The 25,133-nt window shown below is 36.7% G+C and overlaps 1 protein-coding gene across 2 annotated transcripts in view; it reads right to left on the reverse strand.

The window, feature by feature from the left end:
* Positions 1-5,817: 5,817 nt before the first annotated feature.
* Stambpl1 (STAM binding protein like 1) overlaps positions 5,818-25,133 on the reverse strand; it is a 41,076-nt gene continuing 21,760 nt past the window's right edge. For both annotated transcript variants that reach the window (XM_048338749.1, XM_048338750.1), the window contains 9 exons: positions 20,615-20,832; positions 19,561-19,636; positions 17,539-17,634; positions 15,191-15,548; positions 13,983-14,107; positions 11,846-11,983; positions 7,563-7,675; positions 6,300-6,399; positions 5,818-6,131 (listed from right to left, as the gene is read on the reverse strand). In XM_048338749.1, the coding sequence (XP_048194706.1) occupies positions 6,075-6,131; positions 6,300-6,399; positions 7,563-7,675; positions 11,846-11,983; positions 13,983-14,107; positions 15,191-15,548; positions 17,539-17,634; positions 19,561-19,636; positions 20,615-20,832 (1,281 nt within the window). In that variant the 3' untranslated portion in view covers positions 5,818-6,074. The remainder of the gene's footprint in view (positions 6,132-6,299; positions 6,400-7,562; positions 7,676-11,845; positions 11,984-13,982; positions 14,108-15,190; positions 15,549-17,538; positions 17,635-19,560; positions 19,637-20,614; positions 20,833-25,133) is intronic.

Raw genomic sequence — 25,133 nt, forward strand, 5'->3', positions numbered from 1 at the left:
TGAAGATCACAGTTCAAAGCCAGCCAGGGCAAAAATGCCCATGAGGCACTTATCCCCAACTAACCACCAAAAAACAAGAAGCGGAATTCTTAAAGTGGTAGAGCAGTAGCCTTGAGCAAAATTGCTCAGGGACAGTGTCTGGGGCCATGAGTTCAAGTTCCATGACTGACAAACAAAAACATCAAATAGAAGAAGTGTTGACAGAGATGTGGAGAAAATGTAGGTTGTACATTGCTAATGGGATCCAGCTGCTGTCCAAAGTATTCTTAAGATGCCCTCAAATAGTTAAATATTAAATTATCATATGAATCCTCAGTATGCATAGAACTGAAAATAGCACTGAAACAACTGCATACATCAAGTGTGGTGGCACACATCTGTAATTTTAGCACTTGAGTGTCTGAGGCTGAAGGATCATGAGTTTTAGGCCTTCCAGAATTACACAGCGATACTGTGTCTCAGAAATCAGGGGGTAAGGATATAGTCCAGTACAGAACAGAAGGCCTTGGATTCTGACCTTGTACACGGAAAAAAGCAAAACAAATCAAACGGAAAAAAATATATATATATATGAATCCTAATATCTTTACTAATTGCCAGATTATGGTGGGCATAGCCCCAAAATGTGCACCAATGGGTGATTAAATGTGATATATAAACACAATGGAAGGTTAACCAAAAAAAGGACTATTTGGGAAGAAAGCTTTTTGGGAATAAAATTCAAAAAGTTATGCTACCCTAAACAAAAAGAGTTCATATTTTATATGTTCCTGTTTATGTGAAATATCTAGGATAAATAAATCTATAGAGATAAGGTTGCACATTGATAATTGGCAGGAGCTGGCAAATTTGTGAGAAATGGGGAGAAACTGCTGGATGGATATATATATATATATATATATGCAATATATATGCATACACAAACTAATATATTCCAAGGATTGTTTCAGCACATGTTCAGTATAAACACAACTACTATAGAGGTATTTTACATTCCATTTTTATTCCAAATCTTCACAACACCATGTGCTTTTAAAAATGTCTCCACAGAAATTACTTTGTATACTTACTATTCTGAAAGTATTAAAAAAACAAACATTTTTGCCAACATATTGGCAAAAAAATAAAGTGTTTTTGGTTTTTTTCAGTATTTACCATTGACTGTGCATCTCAATTTGGAAGCTATATATTTAACTAAGTGAAGTGGAGTCCACACAACACAAGAAAGTGGTATTTCATGGGGAAAATTAACATTTTGACATTGCTTTATAACAGTCCAAATATTTCTGTTAGATTCTTCTGTTGAAACTGAAGTAAGCCAGACCCAAAGAAACATAGGTAGCATTTGTGGTAACTAGAATTTGCCTATAAATCTACAAGTGAACACACTAAATGGTAATATATATATGCACATATATATGACAAATTATGCCAGTCTCTAGATATGCACACAGTGAGATCAAAAGATATTTATAGGAGCAGATCACAAAGTCCCAAAAGCTATGTACATATGATCATATAAAATAATATTTGGGGGATGAACTCCAAGAAATGGAAACAAGAGATTTGTTGTTATTACTGTTTTTGTTGTCTTTTTCGTTTGCCTAGTTCATTAGTTTATGTCTGGGAGGGTAAATGGGGGATACAGAAAAAGTAGTACAATAGGTGAACAAACACAGCAGTGGTACTCACTAGACACTATGTGTCATGTGAATTATACAACTTGTGGGTGAGGATTTGAGGAAAAAACTGGGAGAGGGCGGCAAGGGGGATCATGGTTCAAAAAGAAATGTACTTATTACCTGACTTATATAACTGTAAACCCTCTGTACATCACCTGTACAATAACAATACAATAAATTTTATAAAAGAAAAGAAATTCTGACCTCAGATATGGTGATATTTGGAAGGAGGAACTTTGGGAGGTGATTCCAAGAGGAAGGTGGAGCCATCCTGATGGGGTTAGTGTCCAAGTAGGAACATGAGATAATATCTCTCCTTTCCTGAGAGAATAAAGAACCTGACCATGCTGGACTCTCAGCACCCAAACATGTGAGATAGGAGAGTTTTACTGTGTAGTTTATAATATTTTTAATAGTAGCCTCCAATAAGACATACTTTTTGATATATTTTAAAAGATTTATTTCTAAACATATATATTAGTTGTACAAGGAGGTTTTATTGTGATATTGATCATTTTTAAGTGTCTGTTTTGGACATCAGTGTTGTGACTCTGTAAGAGCCACTGTATAATGCCCCTCCCCAGTTGTTTCCAAAGAAAAGATATATTTGCTTCATGAAAAGTTGAGGGAGAAGTAGGTCTTTTAATAGAGAAGAGTTCTCTGAATTATAAGAAGCAAATTCCTCTAAGAAGAAGAAAGCCCTGAATGTTTATTTTTCTTCCTTAATCATTGACAAATGTATAACATTCCTCAAGCATCCTCTTCACAGAGGAACTTCTCTCTCTCGAGAGAGAGAGAGAGAATTCTGGGATGCATGTCACAAGAAAAGATCTGCTTTTATTTGGGACCACTTCAGCTGTAAACCTCAACTCAGGTCAATTGTTGTAACAACACTATATTCATCTCCATTCATGTGGCTATATATAAAACAAAATTGGAGTAAAAACCAACTAATTCTAAGAGATGGCCTCAAACACAATAATATTCCATAAGCAAAATACTAGTAAAAAGAAATGGAGAGTAACTTCAACAGCTAAGAATAACCCACACACCTTCTGCTCTGCTCCTGTAGAATTTAGAAGGTGTGTGGAAAACATAATCTCTGCTGTACATAGGAATAGAGAAGCCACTTGGCAGTAGTCTGTGAGAAAAAAAATCAGTAAATATTAAGAACTGTATTAATTTGCTGGGCTGTCAAATCAAAATGCCACACTGGTTAAATAATAAACACTGTTATTGTTGTTGTTTTTTTTTCTCTTCATACTTCTGGAAGGCAGAGTCTGAAATGAACTTGTAAGCAGATTGCTTTATTCTGGGGCTCCTCTGCTCGTCTTGGAGATGGATGACTTCTACCCAAATCTTCACACTGTCTTCCCTGTACATGTGCTGGTTCTAGTCTCTTCATATGAGTAAATCAGTCACGATGGATTGGGGCCCTCTAGTGTCCTCTTTTTGCCTTCATCATCTTTCTAAAGACCTTATCTTTATATACAATCACATTCTAAGTTCCTGGGTGTTAAGGAGCTCAACATTACAAACTGGGTTCCAGGCACTGAGTATCACAGACAGACTAGTATTTAAATCCAAACAAAGCTCAGATTTGATGGGTTCCATTTCCTACAGAAACACGGCCTGAAAAGGAATGAGAGAATTTTCTCTGACTTTGGAGGAAGACTGGCTGAGCTCTAGGGCTGATTCATATTCAAAATAGAAAGCTGCATTGCTGCTAGGAAGGCACATCTGATCAAAGTGCCCACTGTAGCAGTTCTCTGGGATCGCTGGCCTGGGCGCTCTCTCATGGCCAAGGCACTTCTCAATGGTGTGCTCAACATCTTGTTATTTCTTGTTTCAGACAAGAAACCTAAAAGATGTATACTGCCATCCAGGCAAGCTCGGCTCACTGAATTGTTGCCTCCCAGAGTCCAGTTCTATAACATGATCTTCTGGGAAGTCAAACTTGGCTTTGAACTTGACTAGAAGAAAACCACAGCCCTTGTAAAAGAGCGATTTTCGAACTCTATCTCAGACCTAAAGTTTTACTTCTTGTAATGGAATCAAAGGAACAGGAATGACTGACTGACTGCCTTGCTTAGGAGATAAAATATATCTTTCTAGTAAAATTTGTATTTCTCATTTCCCATTATAAAGGGACATCGCTGGTTTTGTATGCGCATAGCTTTTCTTCATCTTCTCTCTGGAACTGTTCTTGGCTCCCAACCAAGATATTTTATATAGGCACCATTCAATATATTCATAGTGTTTATATCATTTTATATACTCTTATATACTTATATATGCTTTTAATTCTACACAGAGATTCTCACTCCTTTCTTAACTAACCCCTTTCCCATCAGGTACAATTTCTTCCTGGAGAAAAATATAATCCTGTGCTGAAATATATAAGGGTACTTAAGGGTTCAGAAAATAAGTAAGCACACTAAGGACAAAATGGGAAAGCCAGATTTACAGAGATAATTTGCCCTTAGCAAGTATGACCATAGACTCAAGTTCCCACACAGAGCATATTGAGTTGTTCTCTGAAGTCTGAGGTGTGAAATTACCAAGGATATATGTAGTCATAAAATAGGTCATGATTGATGAATGTAGTAAACAAGCAAAATTTTTTTGGCCTACCATTGATATTAGGAATAAACAGGAAGAATGTTCACTCATTCAAGTACAGGGAATATCCATCTGTCCTTGGAACAGAGTAGATTTGAGTTAAAAAGCAAATACCAGGCTGGGCACCGGTGGCAACTGTAATTCTAGCTACTCATGAGACAGAGATTTGAGGATCCTGTTCAAAGCCAGCCCAGACAGGAAGGTCCATGAGACTCTTCTCTCAAATAAACTACCAAAATATACCAGAAGTAGAGTGACTCAAGTGATGGAATGCTAGCCTTGAGCAAAAGAAGTTCTGGGACAGGGCCTAGGCCCTGAGTCCAAGTCCCAAGACCAGTGAGCATGCACTTACACACACACACACACACACACACACACACCACACACACACACACACACAGAGAGAGAGAGAGAGAGAGAGAGAGAGAGAGAGAGAGAGAGAGAGAGAGAGAATTGTCAGTATTCTCAATGCAGATATTATTCCAGGAGGAAAGCAAAGGCTGGGAAAGCTGTGTTTGGCCTTCTACACACTGAGAAGACAAATAGCCACTTGTCTTTGAACCTGTCAGCAAAAGAAAATCGAAAACCAGAGAGAGATATTTGGGGAATGAAACATAATGGTTGGAAAGAAAGACTAGAAAGCTAGATTAAAGGCAGGTAAGACACTAGAGGATGAAAAAAGCAACTAAAAGGTGGAGGTGATCCAGGGTTGTTGATCAAGAGAAAAGCAGGCAACTTAGCATTAACTAAGTGTGTTTAGATTTGGGCTGTCCCTAGAGACTCAGTTCCAGCATCTTTATGATTATTTCCAGTTCTCAAAATAGTATCATCACTCTCATTCTTTCTTTCCTATATTATAGCTAATTTTTTTTCACCATGCATCCAGTCTCAGGTTTTTTTCCCCTCTACTAATTTAAATGTGCTATTCTTTCTATTTGACCTGTATCTTTTGGACAAACACTTTCATTACCTAAGTAATAGTCACCAATGCCACTCCAAGTCTTAGTAATGCCATGGCATTGTATTTATGTTGCCCTATTTGTTTTTGAATGTTATTTCTATTTTCTCTTATCAATATATATATGTGTATGTATATGTATATATGTATACACACACATACACAAACACAAACACACAAAGTTCTTAAGCCTTTCTTTCTTCATTTTCTAAATCAAGTTATCAATCGCCCCAGACCTTCTGACACTAGATCCTTGAGTTGACACCTGTTGTTCAGGTGTCCTACATTGATTAACTCTAGACATGACTCTCCAAGCCTGAGATTACATGCAACTAAAAACACAGCATAGGGTCTGCCAATGGCTAGCTTCCAAGTTTCTTCTCCCATATAGAAACGCTCCCCTTATAATACTATAGGAAAGGGAGATGACTGAACTCAGAATTTCTTGTTTGGAATTACATTATATATGAATTAAAAATCTAAACATTTATAGGCCTAGAAATATATGGAGAAGCATTTATAAATACCAGGCAAATTTTGGGGTGTTATTTTTTTGCAGCACAATTTATTATCTGATAATAGTATTTGGGTACATTAATAGATAGTGATTGAATACCATATTATCTCTTTTGAGATAAAGCAACTGAAAAAGAAAACTTCAAAATATGCAAGAGCAATAAATATCAAACTTCCTCATCTAAACTGTATAAATATAAAATATCAGTCATTTCTGGCAACCTCTTAGGAAAATCTAGCAATCATATGTCCACAGGCAGGGGTGTGGAGTTGAGGATGCTTCTATTTGGTACTTATCACCTCAGATCCAGCACAGTTGTTTTTATGTCTTTTATCAACACATGTTTGCATATCTAGGGAGAAAAAAAACAGAGTTACTTCATAATGGTTGACACATAAGTGTGCATTTCCTCATTTAAAAATTTTCCCACTTATTATGATATTGCCACGTTGTTGTTTGTTTTCAGGGAAGAAAAATAAATAATATCTACCCCAAGAGTCAACACTATGTCAACACTCACACTGAAGAGCCTGGGATCCTTGGTGTGAGGATGAAAACCCTTCTTTTTACAAGCAGAAACCTCAAGCATGCCAGCATTGGTGAGTCTGAAGATACCAGTACTATATTTCAAGACAAAAGGAGAAAGAGAGAGAAAAAAAACATATAAAATTCAGGACCAATTGGGAAATCCAGGTACTATATTTTTGAAGGACACACAGATACATTCCTCAAATAAGACAGTAGGAGACATAAACTAGGGGTTTAATGCTACCTCCACTTGTCCCCTCCCCAACTGTTCGTTCCATGATAATCTACAAGAGAGAACTTTCAGAGAGGCAATGATTTCCAAGTACTTGCCCAGAGGAAAGGGTGACATCTCCTACTCCTAGAGGAACCTAGAAGGGCAGGTGTTTCTGATGTTTCTAGTAACAGTAGTGCTGTTCATAGCAACTGCAAATATTTAGGGAGTGTTTGCTGGGATGTCAGGAGCTATGCTAAACACTTTACGTACAGTATTGTCTAATTTTATTGTCACATTGATGGAGGCTAAACAGCCTAAAGGAGCTGGGACTCCCAGTGATCAAGTTTCCTAGGATGGGCGGAAGGGTGGAGGCAGAACTTCAAAATAAATTTTTCTTCATTCCTATAATCACAATGACTGTAAAATCATCTTTTTCTGCCCTAGATAGGAAAGTTTGGGAGGTCATTAAGCTGAGGCTGAAAAGTTTCTTTTGGTAGGACATAAAGCAGCACAAATAAGATCTCAAAAAAAAAAAAAATCAAATTAGGCCAGGCACTGGTGGCTCACACCTGTAATCCTAGCTACTCAGGAGGTTGAGATATGAGGATCACAGTTCAAAGCCAGAAGGAGAAGGAAAGTCTGTGAGACTTTTATCTCCAATTAACCACCAGAAAACCAGAAGTGGCAGTCTGGCTCAAATGGTAGAGTACTAGCCTCGAGCTGAAGAGTTCAGGGACAGTGTCCAGGCTCACAGTTCAAACCCCATGGCCAACCAAAAAAAAAAAAAAAAAGGAAGAAAGAAACTAGGATAACATCCCCAGTTAAATGTCCATTTCAGAGGCACATGGGCTGAAGAAATAGAAGTGTGAATTACAATTGTCAAAGGTTCTTAGAAAACAAAGACTTCCAAACTGTAGGTATTTGGGAACTGACCATTCTCTTCTTTCCCTTAAAGGCCTTATGGATCATACCTAGTAGGGACATACTGTACCCAACAGCCCAGACCAAACATTCTGGGATTCCCTTCACAGCCATACTTACTCTTTGTGCTTCGGGGAACAAACAATGGCGATGGCCTCTGGTAGCATGAGCTGGTAGGAGCAGTGTGTGTGGAGATCAACACTGGATAAGAACGCGGTTTGTGTGGGATGTGTCTAAGAATGGAACAGAAGACAGTCATATCAGGGAAATGGCAGCCAAGCCAGGTTCCACCAGCTATTCTATGAGGAAATACTACCTACTATTTTTTACTGTTATTAATCAAATAAGGATTTTCCAACAAATAGTTTATTGACATAACCTTTTTCTTTATGCATTCCTGTTTTTGTATGGGATCAGTGCAAGTCTGAGAAGGGGCTTTTCAAGGGGAAAGTGCTTCTTCCTTTATTAGGAAACATCAAGCTACAAATAGGGCTTTCAAATGGCTTCTCGTTGGATCTTTACAAGTCCTTGGACATCTTTCATCCTGAGGTGCAGGAAGGGATACTGACCCAATCACATAGCTGGCTAAGGAGCGGAGCTATAACTGGACACCCTGGACTAGAGATATATAATGATACTTTAGTGCCTTTTTCATTAATGATGCTACAGAATTCCCTAGAAACAGAAGGAGACTCCACACTGTTGAAAATATCAAGGATTCATCCTGTTCAGCCATCAAATGTTCACATAATGAGAAAGAAAAGGAGAAAAATACATAAAAACAAATAGTCCAAGTTTGTAACTAAACACAGATTTGTGTTCATGAGAAGCAAAACCAGTCATTCATGTTTAAGTATGAAAAACATGCATGTGTTATGATTTAAAACTTCAATTAAAATCAAATATCTCTTAAAAAGAAAAAGAATGAGACCATTTAAATCAAGAACCTAAATAGTCCTCAGTACACATATTCTGGGTCCTCTTTCCAAGACTCACTGGATTCAGGGTGCAGACCACTGAACTTCCTTTTGGCAACAATGTAAAGCTGGTGAAAAGGACTTTCTTTGTGGGCTTGCTTGAAAGACTCAAAGGACAACCCATGCAGAGTTGTTAGAATAGTGCTTAGCACATAGAAAGCCATTGGCTCTTATGATTCCCGTGTGTTGTTTTATTTTAGTGTTGTCATTATTAACTAAGAAGCATGGGCCCTTAACAGTTGCCTGATGCCTTTTTTATATCAACCAGGGTATACTGTAGAAGTGTGTGCAGGAATTAGAAACTTTTTTCGTTTCTGTCGATACAAAGGTAAAGGTCATCTGGTTATTGACAGAAACAGCTTCTTCAAGGAAAAACATAAAAGAATTCCTAGTCTATAAATAATTAGATTACCAAAAGAATGGGATTACGCTTATACTAACCTCACCACACACACACACACACACACACACACACACACACACACACACTTTTTGATACTGAGATTGAACTGGGCCTTGAGAATGAAAAGCATACCATTGAGGTACAGTCTAGCTTTTAAAATATTTAGTAGGAGTATGACTAACAGGAACTTGGAAGCCTGTTGTCTTCAGGGAATTCTTTCTCTGTGTAAAACAAAGCTTTCTATGTCTCTTAGTAAAAATTAAGAAGTGTTCAAAGGACATATGTTTGCTGTGGTGGTAGTAATAAGGTTGTCAACACACAAGCTAATAAGCTTGGGAATATATCTCCTGACTGTAGACCATATGAGCTTGTCCAAGCCAAGAGAACCACTTCTCCTATGATGAGGATGTCCCTTTGATGGGACATGGCTCTCGCATTTCAAAATGAAGATGATACAACAGGTGCTATGTATCTCAATGCAGGTACTGAACACATCACTTTCTATGAATTACATTCTTGAATTCTCAAAAGATCAGGGTTATATTTATCTGCCTCTTACAGATAAGGGAATGAAGATTCACAGGAAAGTAACTTGCTAGAGCTCAGATAGCAAGTCAAGCCAAGAAAGCTAAATCTGGATCCAATTCTGTTTGCTTTTGATTCAGGTTTTCTTCCTTATGACTAATTTACATCTGAGAAAAATTAGCTCTGGAATCTGTTGCTACTATTATGCTCCTCCAAAACCAGCACAAAAAGTGTTTACAACCACTAAAGTTTAGAAATGATTTTTTTGTATTTTTATTGAACCACAAATTGATACAGTAAGATAAATTAAAAAGCCAAGTTCTGGAATTCTAGAAGTAAGCCAGATTTATGAAATATTTTAAATTTACTGTTGCAAATATTATATAACCAGAAGACAATAGGAAAAATAAAACTTTCACTTCTAATTTAGGAATTGTTTTCTAAGATAAACTTTCAATGACTTGTCTACATAATCACATCACTTAAAGGAATAATATTTTCAGTTTGCTACAGTTTCTTTTGCTTTGTAATGCACTGTGGATTCAGAAATCATGATTTGCTTGATACTGAAGTTAAAATGGAGTCATTTCCCAGAAAACAGTAAGGAATATTCCTTACTGATAGCAACAACAAGTACTGTAAAGTTTTGCAAATACTTTATTGTAAATAACTTCTTATATTTGACAGGTAGTCTATATTTTTAAAGGGCTTTCACAGCAGGTATCTTGTTTATTGTTTTGCATAAATCCAGAAGGGAGAGAAGGCATTCATTAACCTCACTCAGTCAGTGAGGAAAACTGGAATTAAGGAGGTTAGCAGTTTTTGACTGAAGGCAAACCATAATTTATAGTCTCCTCCACCCTCCTAAACTACATAACACAGAATTTGCCAACTTTATATGTTACTACCCAGTGCTTCTCTTCAAACAAGTGATAGAAATATAAAATACAAAATGATCACTTCTTTCTTTTTTTTCTTTTAATCTTTTGGTGATATTAGGGTTTGAACTCAGGGCCTCACTACTTGCTAGGCTAGTGTACTACCACTTGAATCATACCTTCAGCCCTACTTTTGGCTGGCTATATTGGAAATTAATATGGGCTTTACTGTTTGGGCTGGCCTTGATTTTTCAGTTCTTTAGATCTCAGCCCCCTGAGTTTTTAGGATTGCAGGCATGAACACCAGGGCCTGACTTTATTTCTCACTCTTTAGGGACTCTCCAAGACACCCAATGATGTGTAGTGTAAATGGTAGCCATGTCCTCCATGATGAAGCTGACTTTTGTTCCTACCTGCTGGTTGAATGATGGTGTTCCCTCCAAAAGGCACATAACCCCATGTAGAGCCTTAATCTCCAATAAAAAAAAGTAGTAAGGGGTGTGATGTTTAGAGGGTGATTACTAGCACCCCTACAAAAGGGCTCAAGGTCAAGGAATGGTCCCTTGAGCTCTTGCGTTCCATCAGGTGAGGTGAGAGCAATAGTGCTACAGTTGGAAGTAGAGAGTATCTTCTGTAGATACCAAGATGAGAGTCTTGGTTTTGGACTTTTCAGCCCCTAGAATTATAAAATGAAGTTTTTGTCCTCTACAAATTACCTACTGGAGTACAGATGGACTAGACTAGCATCACAAGCCCAGCTGTGTGTGGCTGAATAGAAAAGAGTGCGCCTTAGCTGAATTGAATTATGGATCACAAATATAATGAAACAGAGCATCACCACCAATAATAACAATTGTAATTCTGAGTCCCTGAAAAATCATGGTAAGAAATGTTCTGGATATATCTCATTTAATATTCAAAATAATGTAGTCAAATATCATCATCCCCACTTTGTGGCTGGCAAAAGCTGATATTTAGACTGCTAAAGCAACTTGATGGTGATTCTACAGTGAACTCTTAGCAGAGCTAAGAATGTGATTTGCCAAACTCTTTGACCCATTAGGCTTTTTCTGCTTCATTAAAGGTTCTAATACTGTGTTAGAACCCAGTGTTCTTGATCCTACCATTTGCTCTACTCCGAGCCATTTATTCAATAATATATACATTCTTGATTTGTAGGGGCATTCATTATTGTGTATGTACCCTCTTCAGTGTATACAAAAACTTTTTTAGAGGAACATCTTCAGAACTTAAAAATAATTGAACTTAGATCACAGCAAAAGTCAAAAACATATAATAACTACCTATTCAAATCAACTGAAAATCTGGCAAAGCCTCTACTAGACTATGCAAAACCATCAGGAAACATCCTCTCATTTCCAAATGGTATAGTCTCTTTCATGAATTTGGATGGTACAATAAAAAACATAAGATATCCCTTTTCAAGCCAAATTTTGACAGACTTAGATACAATATCACATTGAAAAAGATGTCTTAGTATCATGAACTCTTTTATAGCTGGAAAAAATGGAAAATAAGAAACTAATTAAACTCAATTTCTTTCAGAGGAGAAGAACACACCATACACACATAAACTGGAACCCAAAAGGTCAGACATACATGGATCCAGCCCAGCGTGAGGAGATCATGTTGATCCTGAACACTGAATAACTCTTCTACATTTTCTACATCACAATAGTCTGGTCCGGCAGACTGTTTTGGCACAATCACATGGGTGATGGTAAATTCATTATGTGTCTGAAAAAAAAAAAGCAAAAGGCATATGATAAAAAAATAAAAATGAATAGGATGTGGGGGATTTGCTCCAAGAATAGAGACTACCTCTGTCACTATTACCACCCCTCCTCCCAACCCCAAAACAAAGTGCTACTTTAACCTGAAAACTTATCCTTTAGCAAACGTTTTGAGAATCAGTGCCTTATAGCTTATATCCCATTTTTCTTCAAGAAGAGCACATCAATTGTAATTAGGATCTTAGGATGGGGGGATTATTGAAGCTTAATTAATCAATAAATAATGTCTTGGCCTATTAGATCACTAATGAAAAAATCAGAACAAATAAGAGCAGATTTCTTTGGAGAGATATATACTAGTTGAGTAACTTCATATGATGAAGGGAATTACTAAGGGTTGTGGAGGCTGTCTGTCTGGTTTTCATCAATCCATTAATGATTGGTCCTTTTTTTGTTTCTTTTTTGTCAGTCTTAGAGCTTGAACTCAGAGCCTGAGCACTGTGCCTGAGCTCTTTTGCTCAAGGTCTAGTGCTCTACCACATTGAGCCACAGTGCCACATCCCAATTTGTCCTTTCTTTTTAAGGCTTAGAACTTTTGTCTAAGATTAGGAAACTCAGTAAAACATTCTAAAAGTAAGTCAATGTTTTGCTTTTACAACTAGATAAAGAGAAAAGCAAAGCAAATTATTTTCTTTACAGATAAGAAGAATTGAAAAGAAGAGGCCAGAAGTAGACATGCTATCTTCAGGTAAAAGCTGTTTGGTTGAGAGGAGCTGTGTTTGCCCATCCCATGCCCAAACCTCAGCACAGGGTGTCAGCAATCCTCTATCTAAATATTAGGATCTACCTGAAAATTTGGCACTACTCCTTCCATCTAGATTGCGAACCCTTCTCCACTCACTCAAAACACTAGGTTTCCTCTCCGAGTTCAGTCCCACAACAGACATCTTGAACTTCCACTTTGACCACTTGGCCCCACTTGGAATTAATCAGGTCATTGTTCCCAAGGACCATGGAACATACAGTAGGAAGGAAGCTACTACAGGCTTGCTGTGCATAGTGCTGGGACACATAGGTTGTCAAAAACATTTGCTAGGTGAAAGAGTGAATGAATGATGAATGAATAAATCAACCAAAATGAATTAGTCCACAAATCAATCCAATTAAATAACTCATAGGATGTAGAGGAGAAGGCATCAACATCAATAAAGCCACCAGTGGGCACACAGGGTGACTGTGGGTATTAGATGTTAGGTCACTGTGTGCTTGTTACCAGTGGATTCTTCTCTTGAAGGAAAAATGAAAGTGAAATAGTGGAATACAGCAGGTGAATGTGTATTGAATAAAACATTATTTTCCCTATATATTAGATAATGAAAATGCTCCTGGATCCAGTTTATAAATGGCTACCTAAAAAAGACCACCAAAGAACACTGTAAAAGAAACCTCATTCAACTTTGTTTCAGTAATGAACTAAAAGATCCCTTTCTTTTATCTTCTCTTATTTTGATATAGTCTTTTTACAATACTTCAGGTAATATGTTCATTATTAGGCATGGCCTGGGCTTATAGTTTGCTGAATTGTTTACTTAAAAAAAAAGAAATCAACTAAATTTTATTTTATTCCACATGTATCTGAAAAATATTTGCAAGAGATGTCTGCCACAGAAAGAACAAGTTGAATGAAAGTGAAATCGATGATTGTATTGGAAATTTTGTTTAGAAAGGAGGATGGACTTAGAAAGCTGAATGGTCATAGCACTTTTCTAGAAAAAGATTTAATTTATGGTTTGAATGATTTCTCTTTAAACAAATTTTGTAATGTCCTTGAAATTTAAAAATCCATTTTCTAGAAGAATTCTATGAATAGTGAAGTTAATCTACATAACATTAATGTCGTAACATTTGTAACTCAGCATGCTTCTATTCTGCTCTGCTTACTACAAAAAATAGCTAGTTCTAAGGTATGCTGTCCAGAGAGATGATAGGAAAAAAGATCATACCAGTTTCCCACAGAGTATTCCACACGTTTCTATTCCTCTTACTGTATTTGATTCAGCAAGCAGCAGAAATTTGTGGCAAAGGTCTCTTGACAAAACTACACATCTCAGTCCTTCAACCACTAAATCTAAGACACACAAAAAGGAGAAAAAGCTAACAATATATCTTGTATTTTAACTTTCAAAATTGTTCAAAAATGCAATTACCAAGTGTTTGAGTTTTTGTACCTTGCTAAAAACTTAAAAATATTGGTTAGAAGAAATACACAATTATAAAGAAAAGTATACAGTACTGACACTTTTACATGCTTATGCCCTAGAACAGGTATTTCCATAGTGCAGATGTGCTCATTTGGCACATAAAAGTATACTAGTAAATGTACAAGCTGCATAGAACACATCTTGGAAATGATATAATATATAGTAAATAGGGTAAATATTACTTTAAGTTGCTTATATCTTAATAAAGTTAAGATTACTTAACAATCTACTAAGCACATTTTTGTAAATAATTAGCAGTGATGTGCTTCAAATATTTACCTGTCATTACTCTTAAAAATAGATGGAATGCAAATTCCATCTGACAATGTTTGTCAAGAAGAATTTCCTATTGGATTCTGGAAAGCTGCCAGCATGAATTAACAGCATTTAGCAGGACTCATTGCTGGCAGAAACACATACAAACCATTTGCAGGTTAGCACTTCATAGTCACAAGAGCCTCCCATACCAGGAATGCTACAAGTACTAAGCATGCACATTTCATTGTAGAAGAAAGGTCAGGACAATTTTCTTACCATCTTTCCTCTCCAATATAATTGGGTTTATTGTTTGAAACACATAGAAAACATAAAGTGCTTGGAATTGTTCTCATCAAAAGTCTCTATTAAGTGACTGAATATGGTCCTATTTATTTATTTGTATGTTTGTTATTATGGCTTTACTGAGGTTTGAACTCAGGATCTTATTGTTAGGCTGCTGCTCTACCCCTTGAGCCAGGCCTCCATTCCTGCTAATCTCATTTACTGTAGTCTGATCTATAGTACCAGGCAAGATGTTTCCAGAGAGAACTGGAAGGAGAGTTATATCATTCACCAGATGTTGGGGTACTGCCATGACTGATAATGAAAAGCAGACATCCTCCCAGAGACTGTAGAAAAGTGATTCCATTCGCCCAGTCTCAGGCTCCTCCAGGGGTCCCACCTTCACTTACTCTGAACAGCACTGAGAGTAGCAGCTGGCTTTAAGGCCCTGTTTACAGGAGGAGAATGACTAGCATAACTGGTCGCATTGCTTTTATCGGGTTGATCGGCCACTACGTTCAGCAAAGCATTGTTCTGGTGTGTGGAGAAGCAGGACAATGCATTCCCATCAATCTGCTCTGACAGCACTGGGGTCTCCAGGCTTCTCATCTGGCCTCGGGCTAACTCTTGCTTCTTCAGTTGGTCTTCAAAAAACAGGAACTGCTCGGATTCTAGCTGCTGCTGACGCATCTGAGCAATCCTCTTCCTCTCTGCCTCTATCAATTTCTGTTGCTCCAGCTTTTTGAGGATTTCAGCTTTATATTTGTTCTAAAAAATGTGATTGTCAGAAGAAAAGGTTAGTTTCCAACTCAAAACATCAATGTGGGATTAGACACTTGAATCTTCTAGAAAACTAGAGATAACTTGACACTGTGATAGGCCCACAGTAAGAGAAGAACACAGCATCAGAGCAAATGCCCGTTATGCTATGACTGCAGTTCTAAATCCAAACACTTCTTTTTAAAAACCAGAGACAGAAATACAAAACAGTCAGTTTATCTTCATTAGTTTTCTAATTTTTTGAAAAATCAAGGTCAGTATTGTCTGCTCAGCCTGACCTGTCAGAGTGCATGGAACAAATACCTCACCCCACAGTGCATTTTCCAATAAAGTATTTAATTAGACATACATATGACTATTTAAAGAATCACAATTTTAAAAATAAATAAAAAATCGAAAAAAATACTAATTACATTTTAATTATCAGTAGTCACACCCAGTTGGTGGTTACTATATAGGAAAGTAGCAGAGAGCATGTACCCACCCTCACAGCAAAGCCAATGGGAAGGAGCTGAATGCAATCCTTTGCATTTGAATCTAGAACCTATTCTCTGCTGGAATTTCATGGAGAAGAAACCACTAAGAAGTAATTCTAAAACTGTTCTCTAACAATCTCTATCAAAACTAATCAGGAGCTTTGTCAAAAAAGCCTAACAAAATATCTAGTCATTAAAATATCAGAGAATTAAAAAAAATTAATAAACTACAAACAAATTAATAAACTACAAAACTTGTGTTGATAGAAACTTTGGGGACTCTGTAAGGTGGGAATACCTTTGGGGATACAGCTTACAGTAGCACTTTACATGCAAGAATGTCTCTATGTCTCACTGCTGTAAATTCTGATTTTTCTGCTCTAGGGTGGGAATCATGTTCTCCAGTTCTAACAGGCTTCCAGGTGAGGCAAGTGCTGCCCGTAGCCAGGGTTTACAGGCAGTTCTGTTCATCTGTTCAAGGCACAGTTGCTGCCTTTCTACCACCTCAGAGATTTCTACCTGAGACACTATTGAAGATGAGGTCATTAGTGTCACTCTAAGTAGAACAGGGCATCGGTGCCAAACATGCTTCCCACTGGGAGATCTTGTCGGCTCTGCTGAGTTAGGACTTACACTAAACATTTCTCATCCTTGCTGTTCCTTTGTCTTAGCCTCCAAGATCATTTCCTGAGCGGGTCATATTTCAGATCAAACCAGCCTCCAGTCACACTCAGAGAATGTCAGAAACCTCTGGGACCATTTTCAGAGAAAGTGAGATTGAATTTAAGTAAAAATTAGGGAAAGTGGCAGCCTCCAGAGCAAATGAACACACAAACATGAAAAAGCAAAACAAGACCACTAATAATGTTATAAGAATGTTTTTTTTTTAAAAAATGCATTTTGAACTCCAGTATTCCATCCATTGATCAATTTCTTCTTTCAGCATCTTTCTGAATTTTAGACATCACTGTCATTTTGGTCTTTATTTAACAGATATGACCATACTTGGGTGTTACAATTTTGTCTCATTTCTATGGTTAGCTGTACCTCTATATTAACTGGGATATTGATTAAAACTTGTAAAAACTGAATTCATATTTCCAAGGTTTTCATAATTGGACACATTAGAAATCACACATTGAGTTCTTACTTTTCACCTTTTTGTTCATCCAGGAAAAGACAAAAAAAGAGAAGAAAATAACAACCATCTGGCTCAAGGTTACATTGTCAAGATTCGGTCAAAAAGCTCTATTTAAATCACTGTAGGAATCTATTTTCTGATGCATTGCCTTATTAGTCATCGCAGGAAAATTAAAATACCACATCTTCAGTGCAAATGCTCAATCTGGACATCAACATGATTATTCTAAATACTCATCTCACATCGCTACATCTTTCATGTTCATTTAAATGCATGTGACATTTGCAAATCTCATTTAAAAGTGAAATTCAAAAAAAATTTCACAGAAAAGTCATGAAATAAATGTACCAGTTGAACTTACTTTGCTTTGCAAATATTCTTGGTATTCTATGTTATATTTCTTTAAAAGGTCCTTTTTCAATTCATCTGTCCTTGGGAATGCAATCTCCTTCAGTTTCTTATAAAAATATATATACATAATGATTAGTGGGATTTTCAGTGTACTCTTTCAGATCATCAGCTGAGAAAGGAAAACAGCTGATGTTTACATTAGAAAAGCAAACCACAAGTAACCAAAGATGCTGGAAGGAAAAGCAATTTCTCTATTCTAGATCTCCAAAAATATAATTTTAACTGGGAAGCTAAAAATAACTATCCCTTTGTAAGGCACTTATTGAATCTACTAGTTAGGCAAGCATTTTGATTAGACAGGTACCCCAGTTTTAGACAGTAGACAGAGATGTGCATATTCCATATATAAATCATGTAGCATGAGAAGTACAAGGGACATTAGGAGGCATGTGGAAGTAAGGATTCCTAGACATGCTGGAAGATACAAAGCACATTTGACACTTTTCATAAACATACAGATTAACAAGGCTTGATTCCAGATCTAATTAATTCACATCTCTAGAGAAGAGATCAGGGAATCTTTATCTCAAAAAACTCCTCACCGATATGTGAATGTGTGTATATATGTGTGTATATGTACAGCTGAAAAAAATCCTCAGTGATATGTGAGTGTGTGTATATGTATAGCTGAAAAAAAATGAACTTAGGACCTTGCACATGGTAGGGTAGCCTCTAGCCACTGGGCTACAGTCTCAGCTCTCAGTGATTGTTAATGGCAGGCAAGTCTGGAAAACCTAATATAAATTTCAGCCACAACCTTCTGCAAGGCTCACAGACACTGGTTTTATAATGCTAGCTAATAGGCAGTTAGTAATAGGACCCACATTTCTAACTAATTCCTTCCATCAAAATTTCTGCCCTTTTTGGTTGCTATACAAAACTCTGAGTTTAATGAGCAAGAATATCGAGGGACAATGGTATACAAAGACATGCGATGTAGGGAGTATAAACATTGTAAAAGAGATGAGCACTTGACAAAAAAATTTGAGTTCTGCTTCTAGAAAGCCTCAGTCCCCACAGGACTTCAAGGAGAGTCTTTATTCCAGAATAAATACCCATCAGATGTTTTTCAAAAGTTCTAATTCCTTATAAGAATCAAGATCAACAATTGAAGACAAATGGGAAATATTACAAATGTTTATTTAACTGTAGTTTTCTTAGCTGGAAATATTTGAAACTATGTAGCAAATGTGCATGATGAATAGATACATTATAACAATCTTCCCAGTATTTCAGGCAGGCCACTCCTACAACACTACAATCCTACATATATCCTATTTATACACTCTCTCTATATAATCCAAATTCTTTAAAAAGCCATTTCATGATGGCTCACCTTCTGAGAAATATGGTGATTTTTGTTGTTTTGTGAATATTGGAGTATAGTTATACAAGCAAAGATGGTCCATGTCATTAGGCAATATCATTTAATGAGACCTGACGACAGGCATGGCTTGCCTAGCAAGTGCAAAGCCTAATGTTTAAACACCATTACCGACAAAACAAAAAGAATACAAAATACTTTAAAGGGCACAGCAGTGTATGGAGGTGCCCATAGTTGATGGAAGCATCACTTTTTAGCTCATATTGATTTTTAAGGAGTTACCGGGTCCAGATTGGCACAGAACAATCAAAACCAGCCTAGATGACTACCTCAAATCATTGCATGGAAATATATAGCCATTCTTGAAACCTCTGGGAGAAATTGTAAGGCAGTTCCTTCTTCACCTCATAAGGTGATTGAGTACATCCTTCTTCTTTCTTTCCTCCATCAATTAAGACACCTCACACTGGCTCAGTTCCAGTCATTAAATGTCTGAGAAGAAATCGAAATGTCATGCCTAATGGAATGAATTTCTTGTGCTCAAACTCTCCAGAGGAAGAGATAGAGGAGGAAAGGGAAGGCTGGAGAATCAATAATGGATACTTAGGGGGCATTTGATCCCACAGTTGAGAATCGATACCACAATACCTTCATAATATCCTGCTTTTCAGGTACTTCACATTGCTGGTAATCTCGATGGCCAGGAAGCTTTTCTACAAACAAACTAGACAAAGAGAAAAAAATTAAATTTAATTTAAAGAAAACAACCACTTCACCATTCATTATGTGACAGGCAAAATCAATTATAGTTTCTTAAATGAGATCTAGGATCCTTTTCAAAAATTATAGTTAGTAGCTTCTCATTTCACCTATAGTCTTGCTAATGCTTTTCCATTAAACATTAGTATGATTCTTATTTTTCTATGACAAGGTGTGTAAGCTCAGGTACACTAACCATCCCGTCCAATAAGGTTAAGGTCAGCACACATAGTTCCTATAGCAACTAAAGTCATTCAAATCACTCTCAGAACCTCACCAAAACCATATTTTTATGTTTGTATGAGTTTAGAAAGATTGGTATGACTCACTGATGAATCAATACTGCCATGCATACAGAACAAAAACTCTTAACTGACAATCCATAACTATGGGCGAATGACAACTAGAATCTGTAATGCTTTGGGAGATGCTAATTGAGTTATTTATTTTTAACCACCTTTTTGAGTAATAAGATAAAGCAGAAGTGAAGAGAAATCCCTGTGGTCCAGATGAGTTGTTCACAGGTAGAGTGAAGATACTGCTTCTACAAGGAAAGGGAATTCTGATATCCCTTAGTCTTACAGAACCAAATCAAATTTCCTATTGTTGATGGCACATTCCATGTGCTATAGATGGAGTTTCAATTTGGTTCCTCCTCCAGAAAGCTAATGCCCCCATGGAGGATGCGCAGAATGAAATAAGAAACTTCATTTGTTAAAAAATGAATGCATGGGCACTGGGCTGGCTGTTGAGAGGCTCCTGGTCTCTGGCCTTCTATTACTCCAATTCCTGAGCCTCAGAGACCTTGCCTGGGACTCTTGTAAGACATTTCTTGGTAACTGGAAATGATTTTTTTCATGTTTTTTGAAATAGGAAATTGGTTTCAATATCAAAACTACTTTGGCACTTTTCTCATTCCAAAGACATTTACATCCAGACTTACGTTATAAATTTATTATAAAGAACAAAGGCGTTTTCCAAATTTCCTTCTTCCAAATACACAGATGCCATCCTCTCCATTTCTACCCCAGACCTGAAGTAGCGGCGTGGGGTGATGTCTTCACTGACGGTGATATTACAACCAAGCTTGCTTAGAGCGCGGACCCGCTCCTCTGGGCTTAGCGAGACATCTGTATGGTCAGGCATGGCGGCTAACTTTTTCTGCAAAGCAACATTTGAATCTCTGCTTAGTAGAACAAAAAGTATAATGACTGATTAACGCATACGTTTTCTGTACTAAAATCCTCACACCCATACCTACGGAAGTCATTTGACAAGAGTTAATGATATGACCAAAGCAAAAACTTCCTGCATAAACACACCCAAAAGACACACATCCAGGAAAACATATATTTTTTTATTGGTGAAAAAAATCTAATTTTAGGATTTTAAAGAGCAATTACATGACAGTTCCTTAGTATAAAAGTGTTCCAGGTCACTTTAAATAAAACATTATTGATCCTCAATCTGAGTTCTGTGGCTCAGGTCCCAAAATGGCATGTTGCTAAAGTAAAACTTTTATCTAGGAGGTCACTGAGTTCAAAGTTACTTTCAGGATTTGATTTTATTCCATAATAGATCTAGTTTAATGAGAAGTTTAAGAAGCTTCCTTCCCCCTTTACTGAATAAAAAGTTAATTTAAAAATTTCTACCAAAATTTGGGTGCTGGTAGCTCATGCCTGTAATCCTAGCTTCTCAAGAGGTTGTGATCTGAGGTTTGAAGTTTGAAGCCATCACAGGTAGAAATATCCCTGAGACACTTATCTCCAATTAACCACCACAAAACAGGAAGTGGAGCTGTGGCTCAAAGTAGTAGAATACTAGCCTTGAGCATGAAAGCTCAGGGATAGCATCCAAGCCCTGAGTTCAAGCCCCATGACTAACAAAAAGTAAAATAAAACTGCACAAAAAATACTAGAGAAACATTTTCAAGCACAAAAAACCCTAACTCCATTTTTAAATGCAAAAATCCCTTAGAGCTCAACATAATAGTAATTATGTCCTTAAGGCAGTGGCAACAAATTACTAAGAAAAGTTACGCCTGTTAATTGCTACATTTGAATTTTATTAATAAGGAATATCTATACACATTTAGAAATATATAGAATGTCTGTTTGTATGTCTCTTTAGCTCTCACATTTGGCAATGGATAGAGAAAAAAGATATAATCGGGGTAATCATTCATTATTGAATAAAGAGCCAGTGCTTTAAAAAGGTAAAAAAAAAATAAAAAAAAATAAAAAAAAAAACTCAGGCAATGTTTTCCTAGTAAAGGCTTAATAGCAAATATTTTATGGTCTGTTTCAATTGAGTTCAGCTTTCCTGAGATGAATACTACCATAAACAATAGAGAAGCAAATGAACCTGTGCTATGTTCAGTCCTGTGAATGTAGTTCTAAGGTACATCTGTGTGTCTCAATGTGTGATCCAAGCACCAGCAGTATTTGCAATTCCTGAAACATTCTTAAAAATGCAACTTTCTAAATCTATATGTCAGATCTATAGATTCAGGATCTCTGGAGGTGAGAAGGGATGTTTGATGACTTAGTTTTCTCAGAGGAATTTGCACATTCTCTGGTATGAGACCACCCAACTCTCATCTGTCTCTCAAAGAATGGAGTTAGTCCAGAAGAAATTTAGCTCCCTGAGGCTTCCTTAGCCAGACAAGTTTACGTTCTAAGTCTAACCACAGTATGTAAAGAGCACTTGACAAAGTTCTGTAGAAAGCTTTAAAAGAAATTAAATTAGACAAAGTTTCAGTCTAGCCATAAATGACTATACTGACCTTCAGGGCAGGCCACACTAGATTAGATATCTGGAGTTTTTCCAAAGCCATCTGATCTACTTTGCTGGCTATTTTATAGTAAATAGAACCCTACAGATCTGAAATGACTTTTGTTCTTAAAGGTTTAATACATAACCAACCTGACAGCCATAAACTCGTTCCTCAAGGTTCCATGAAGAAGCATGGCCAGTTAAGCAGATCACGTTATGATTGCTATTTATTTCTATTGACCTGACTTGTAGTCATATGGGCCTGACATCTATCCTTCCTGTTTCTCTTTCTCAAAGAAGCTTCCTAGGTCTGGGCTTCTACTTTTTAATAAAGACTGAAAGAGGGTCTCCAGATGACCCACCAGTGACTGGATAAGTGAGTCTGGTACACTTAGAAGAGAAGCAACATGAAGACCTACTAGCCCTCTATATTTTCTAAAGGAGAGTTTTTGTTCTAAGGCACCATAAACAGAAGACATATTGCATTTTCAACCTTACTTTTATCTGTTCCCTCTTGCTCAAAGTTCTGAAAGTCAAGAGCTATTCCTGGCAGCAACTCCAAAGCTTAGGCCCTTCCTGAAGAAGAACATACTTCCCTCATTTAATATTTACTCAAGTGCCATTAGAAAAGAGGAATTCATTCAAATGTCCTAAACACAGGAGGGTAACTATGGACTACAATATTTATATACTGGGTTATATATTTCAAAATACAACTAGAAAAGAATCTGTATTACCCAACAAATACAAATAATATTGGAGGAGGTGGAAATGCTGACTAAACTGATTTGACTGTCACATACTGTACATACATATTAAATAATACTACACTCTATAAACATGTATAACAACAGCAACAACAAAAGGCCACTCTTGCTTTGATCCACACTGTGTTGTGCTGTTCTTTTATTCTCTGAACAGCTTCCTAATTTCAGAGGAGCTGTTGGCAGCTTCCCCCACACAACAGACAGGAATAGGAGCTTGTGAACTTGAAGCCACAACCTCAAGCATTTACATCCTTTTCTAGCTGAGATATATCTAGCACCACAGCAATTCATCCACTTTCCCCTGATCATACTCATCTATAAAAAAACAATGACACTAAATGAAAATATTTTTATTCATCCATAGATAAATGCCTCAATGATATAAAATAATGATTTAAAGAAAAAAACCTAAGGAATTCAGAGTATTTTTGAGAATATTTCCAGCTTTCTTCATGCATAAGAATAACTTGTCCATATCTTGTAACTATATAGTCCACACTGAATCATAAATATTTTTGTGCAAGTGTTTCTAATCCTTATGAATTCCTTGGGATTTTAAAATGAATCATCAATGTATCTCCTTAGAATGCAAACATATTCCTGAAATAGTCAATAATCCATGACAGTAATAAATAAGAAAGAACTGTGTTTAGAAGTAAAGGCCAGTGATAGGGTGCATGTCTAGCATGCACAAGTCCCTAAGCACAAACATGAAAAAGAGAAAGAAAGAGACTATATATTGGAGAAGAGAGAAAAGATTGATGAGACTATAATTAGATAATTATTAGGGAAATTTTGAAATTACCTAAAATTTTTATTGATCTATATAGCATTCGCATGTGAACTTCTTGGATAAAACCATACATTTTCCACATGGAAAAGCTTTAATGCTCATTGCTGCAGTGACAAGTGCAATAATATTTTAGTTATTCCTATACAGAGTTCTGGAAAAAACACTCAAGATGGCTGGCTCCTCTGCAAATATAGAATTAATATATTCATTGCTATCTCCTAGTGGAATGACAAAATAGGGTCAGAAAGGAAAAGGCTTCTCGTATGTCCTTACTTCTCAAACATACTGAGAGCAACTGAGCTTCTGTGAAGGACTTCCTTAGTCAAAAAAAACACATGAGATTACAACCTCTTCCAGTACAGGAGATAAGATTTCTATGTCTTTGTGTACACAGAGTATTCAGTATACCACTGCTCCCAAGACTACCTCTTGCCCTCACAGGTCTCCTCAGAAGAATGACAACTTCTATTCAAAGCCAAGTGAGAGGCTGGGAACATGGTCAATATTACCTTTGATTGTCATAAGGTACAAAGGCTACAAGGATTGCAGAATGTGCCTTTCTATATTTACATTCAGAGACTGATCTGGGACAGAGAACAAGCCATGTGATCCAATGTACTTGTTCCTTCCTCTTTCTTAAAGTATTCTTCCAGGATGTGACTAGAGGAAAAGTGTACACTGACAGAGAGTAAAGGGGAAAATTCAAAAAACAAGAGCTCCAAGTGTTTACATGGTCACATGAGAATCCCAAAGCAACATTTAGCTGCTAAATAGACAATGGTCTCCATTTTCACATAAAGTAAGCCTCTAGTTTTTAATCCATGCAGACACTAAGGCACAAAGATGTTTACTATCTGCTATGCTACCTGCTATAGTATCAACTCTGAAGTTGTCACCAGTGTTTTTCTAATAGATTATACTCATGAAATCAAGTCAGACAAATGACAAGTTCACACTATGGTGGCAGAAAAAAATTATTTTTAGATTTTGTGACAGTGGCTTTATTAGTCACTTCCTCAAAAGAGAAGGCCATACAGACAGATTAAAAAAACCTGCTAAACTTAAACTAAATGTGACTTCTTTCACATGTGGTCTGTTTCTGTTCTTTCTGGGCTTTCATATGTAAA

The sequence above is a fragment of the Perognathus longimembris genome, chromosome 2, assembly GCF_023159225.1.
Source record: "Perognathus longimembris pacificus isolate PPM17 chromosome 2, ASM2315922v1, whole genome shotgun sequence".
In the NCBI taxonomy this organism is placed as follows: Eukaryota; Metazoa; Chordata; class Mammalia; order Rodentia; family Heteromyidae; genus Perognathus; species Perognathus longimembris.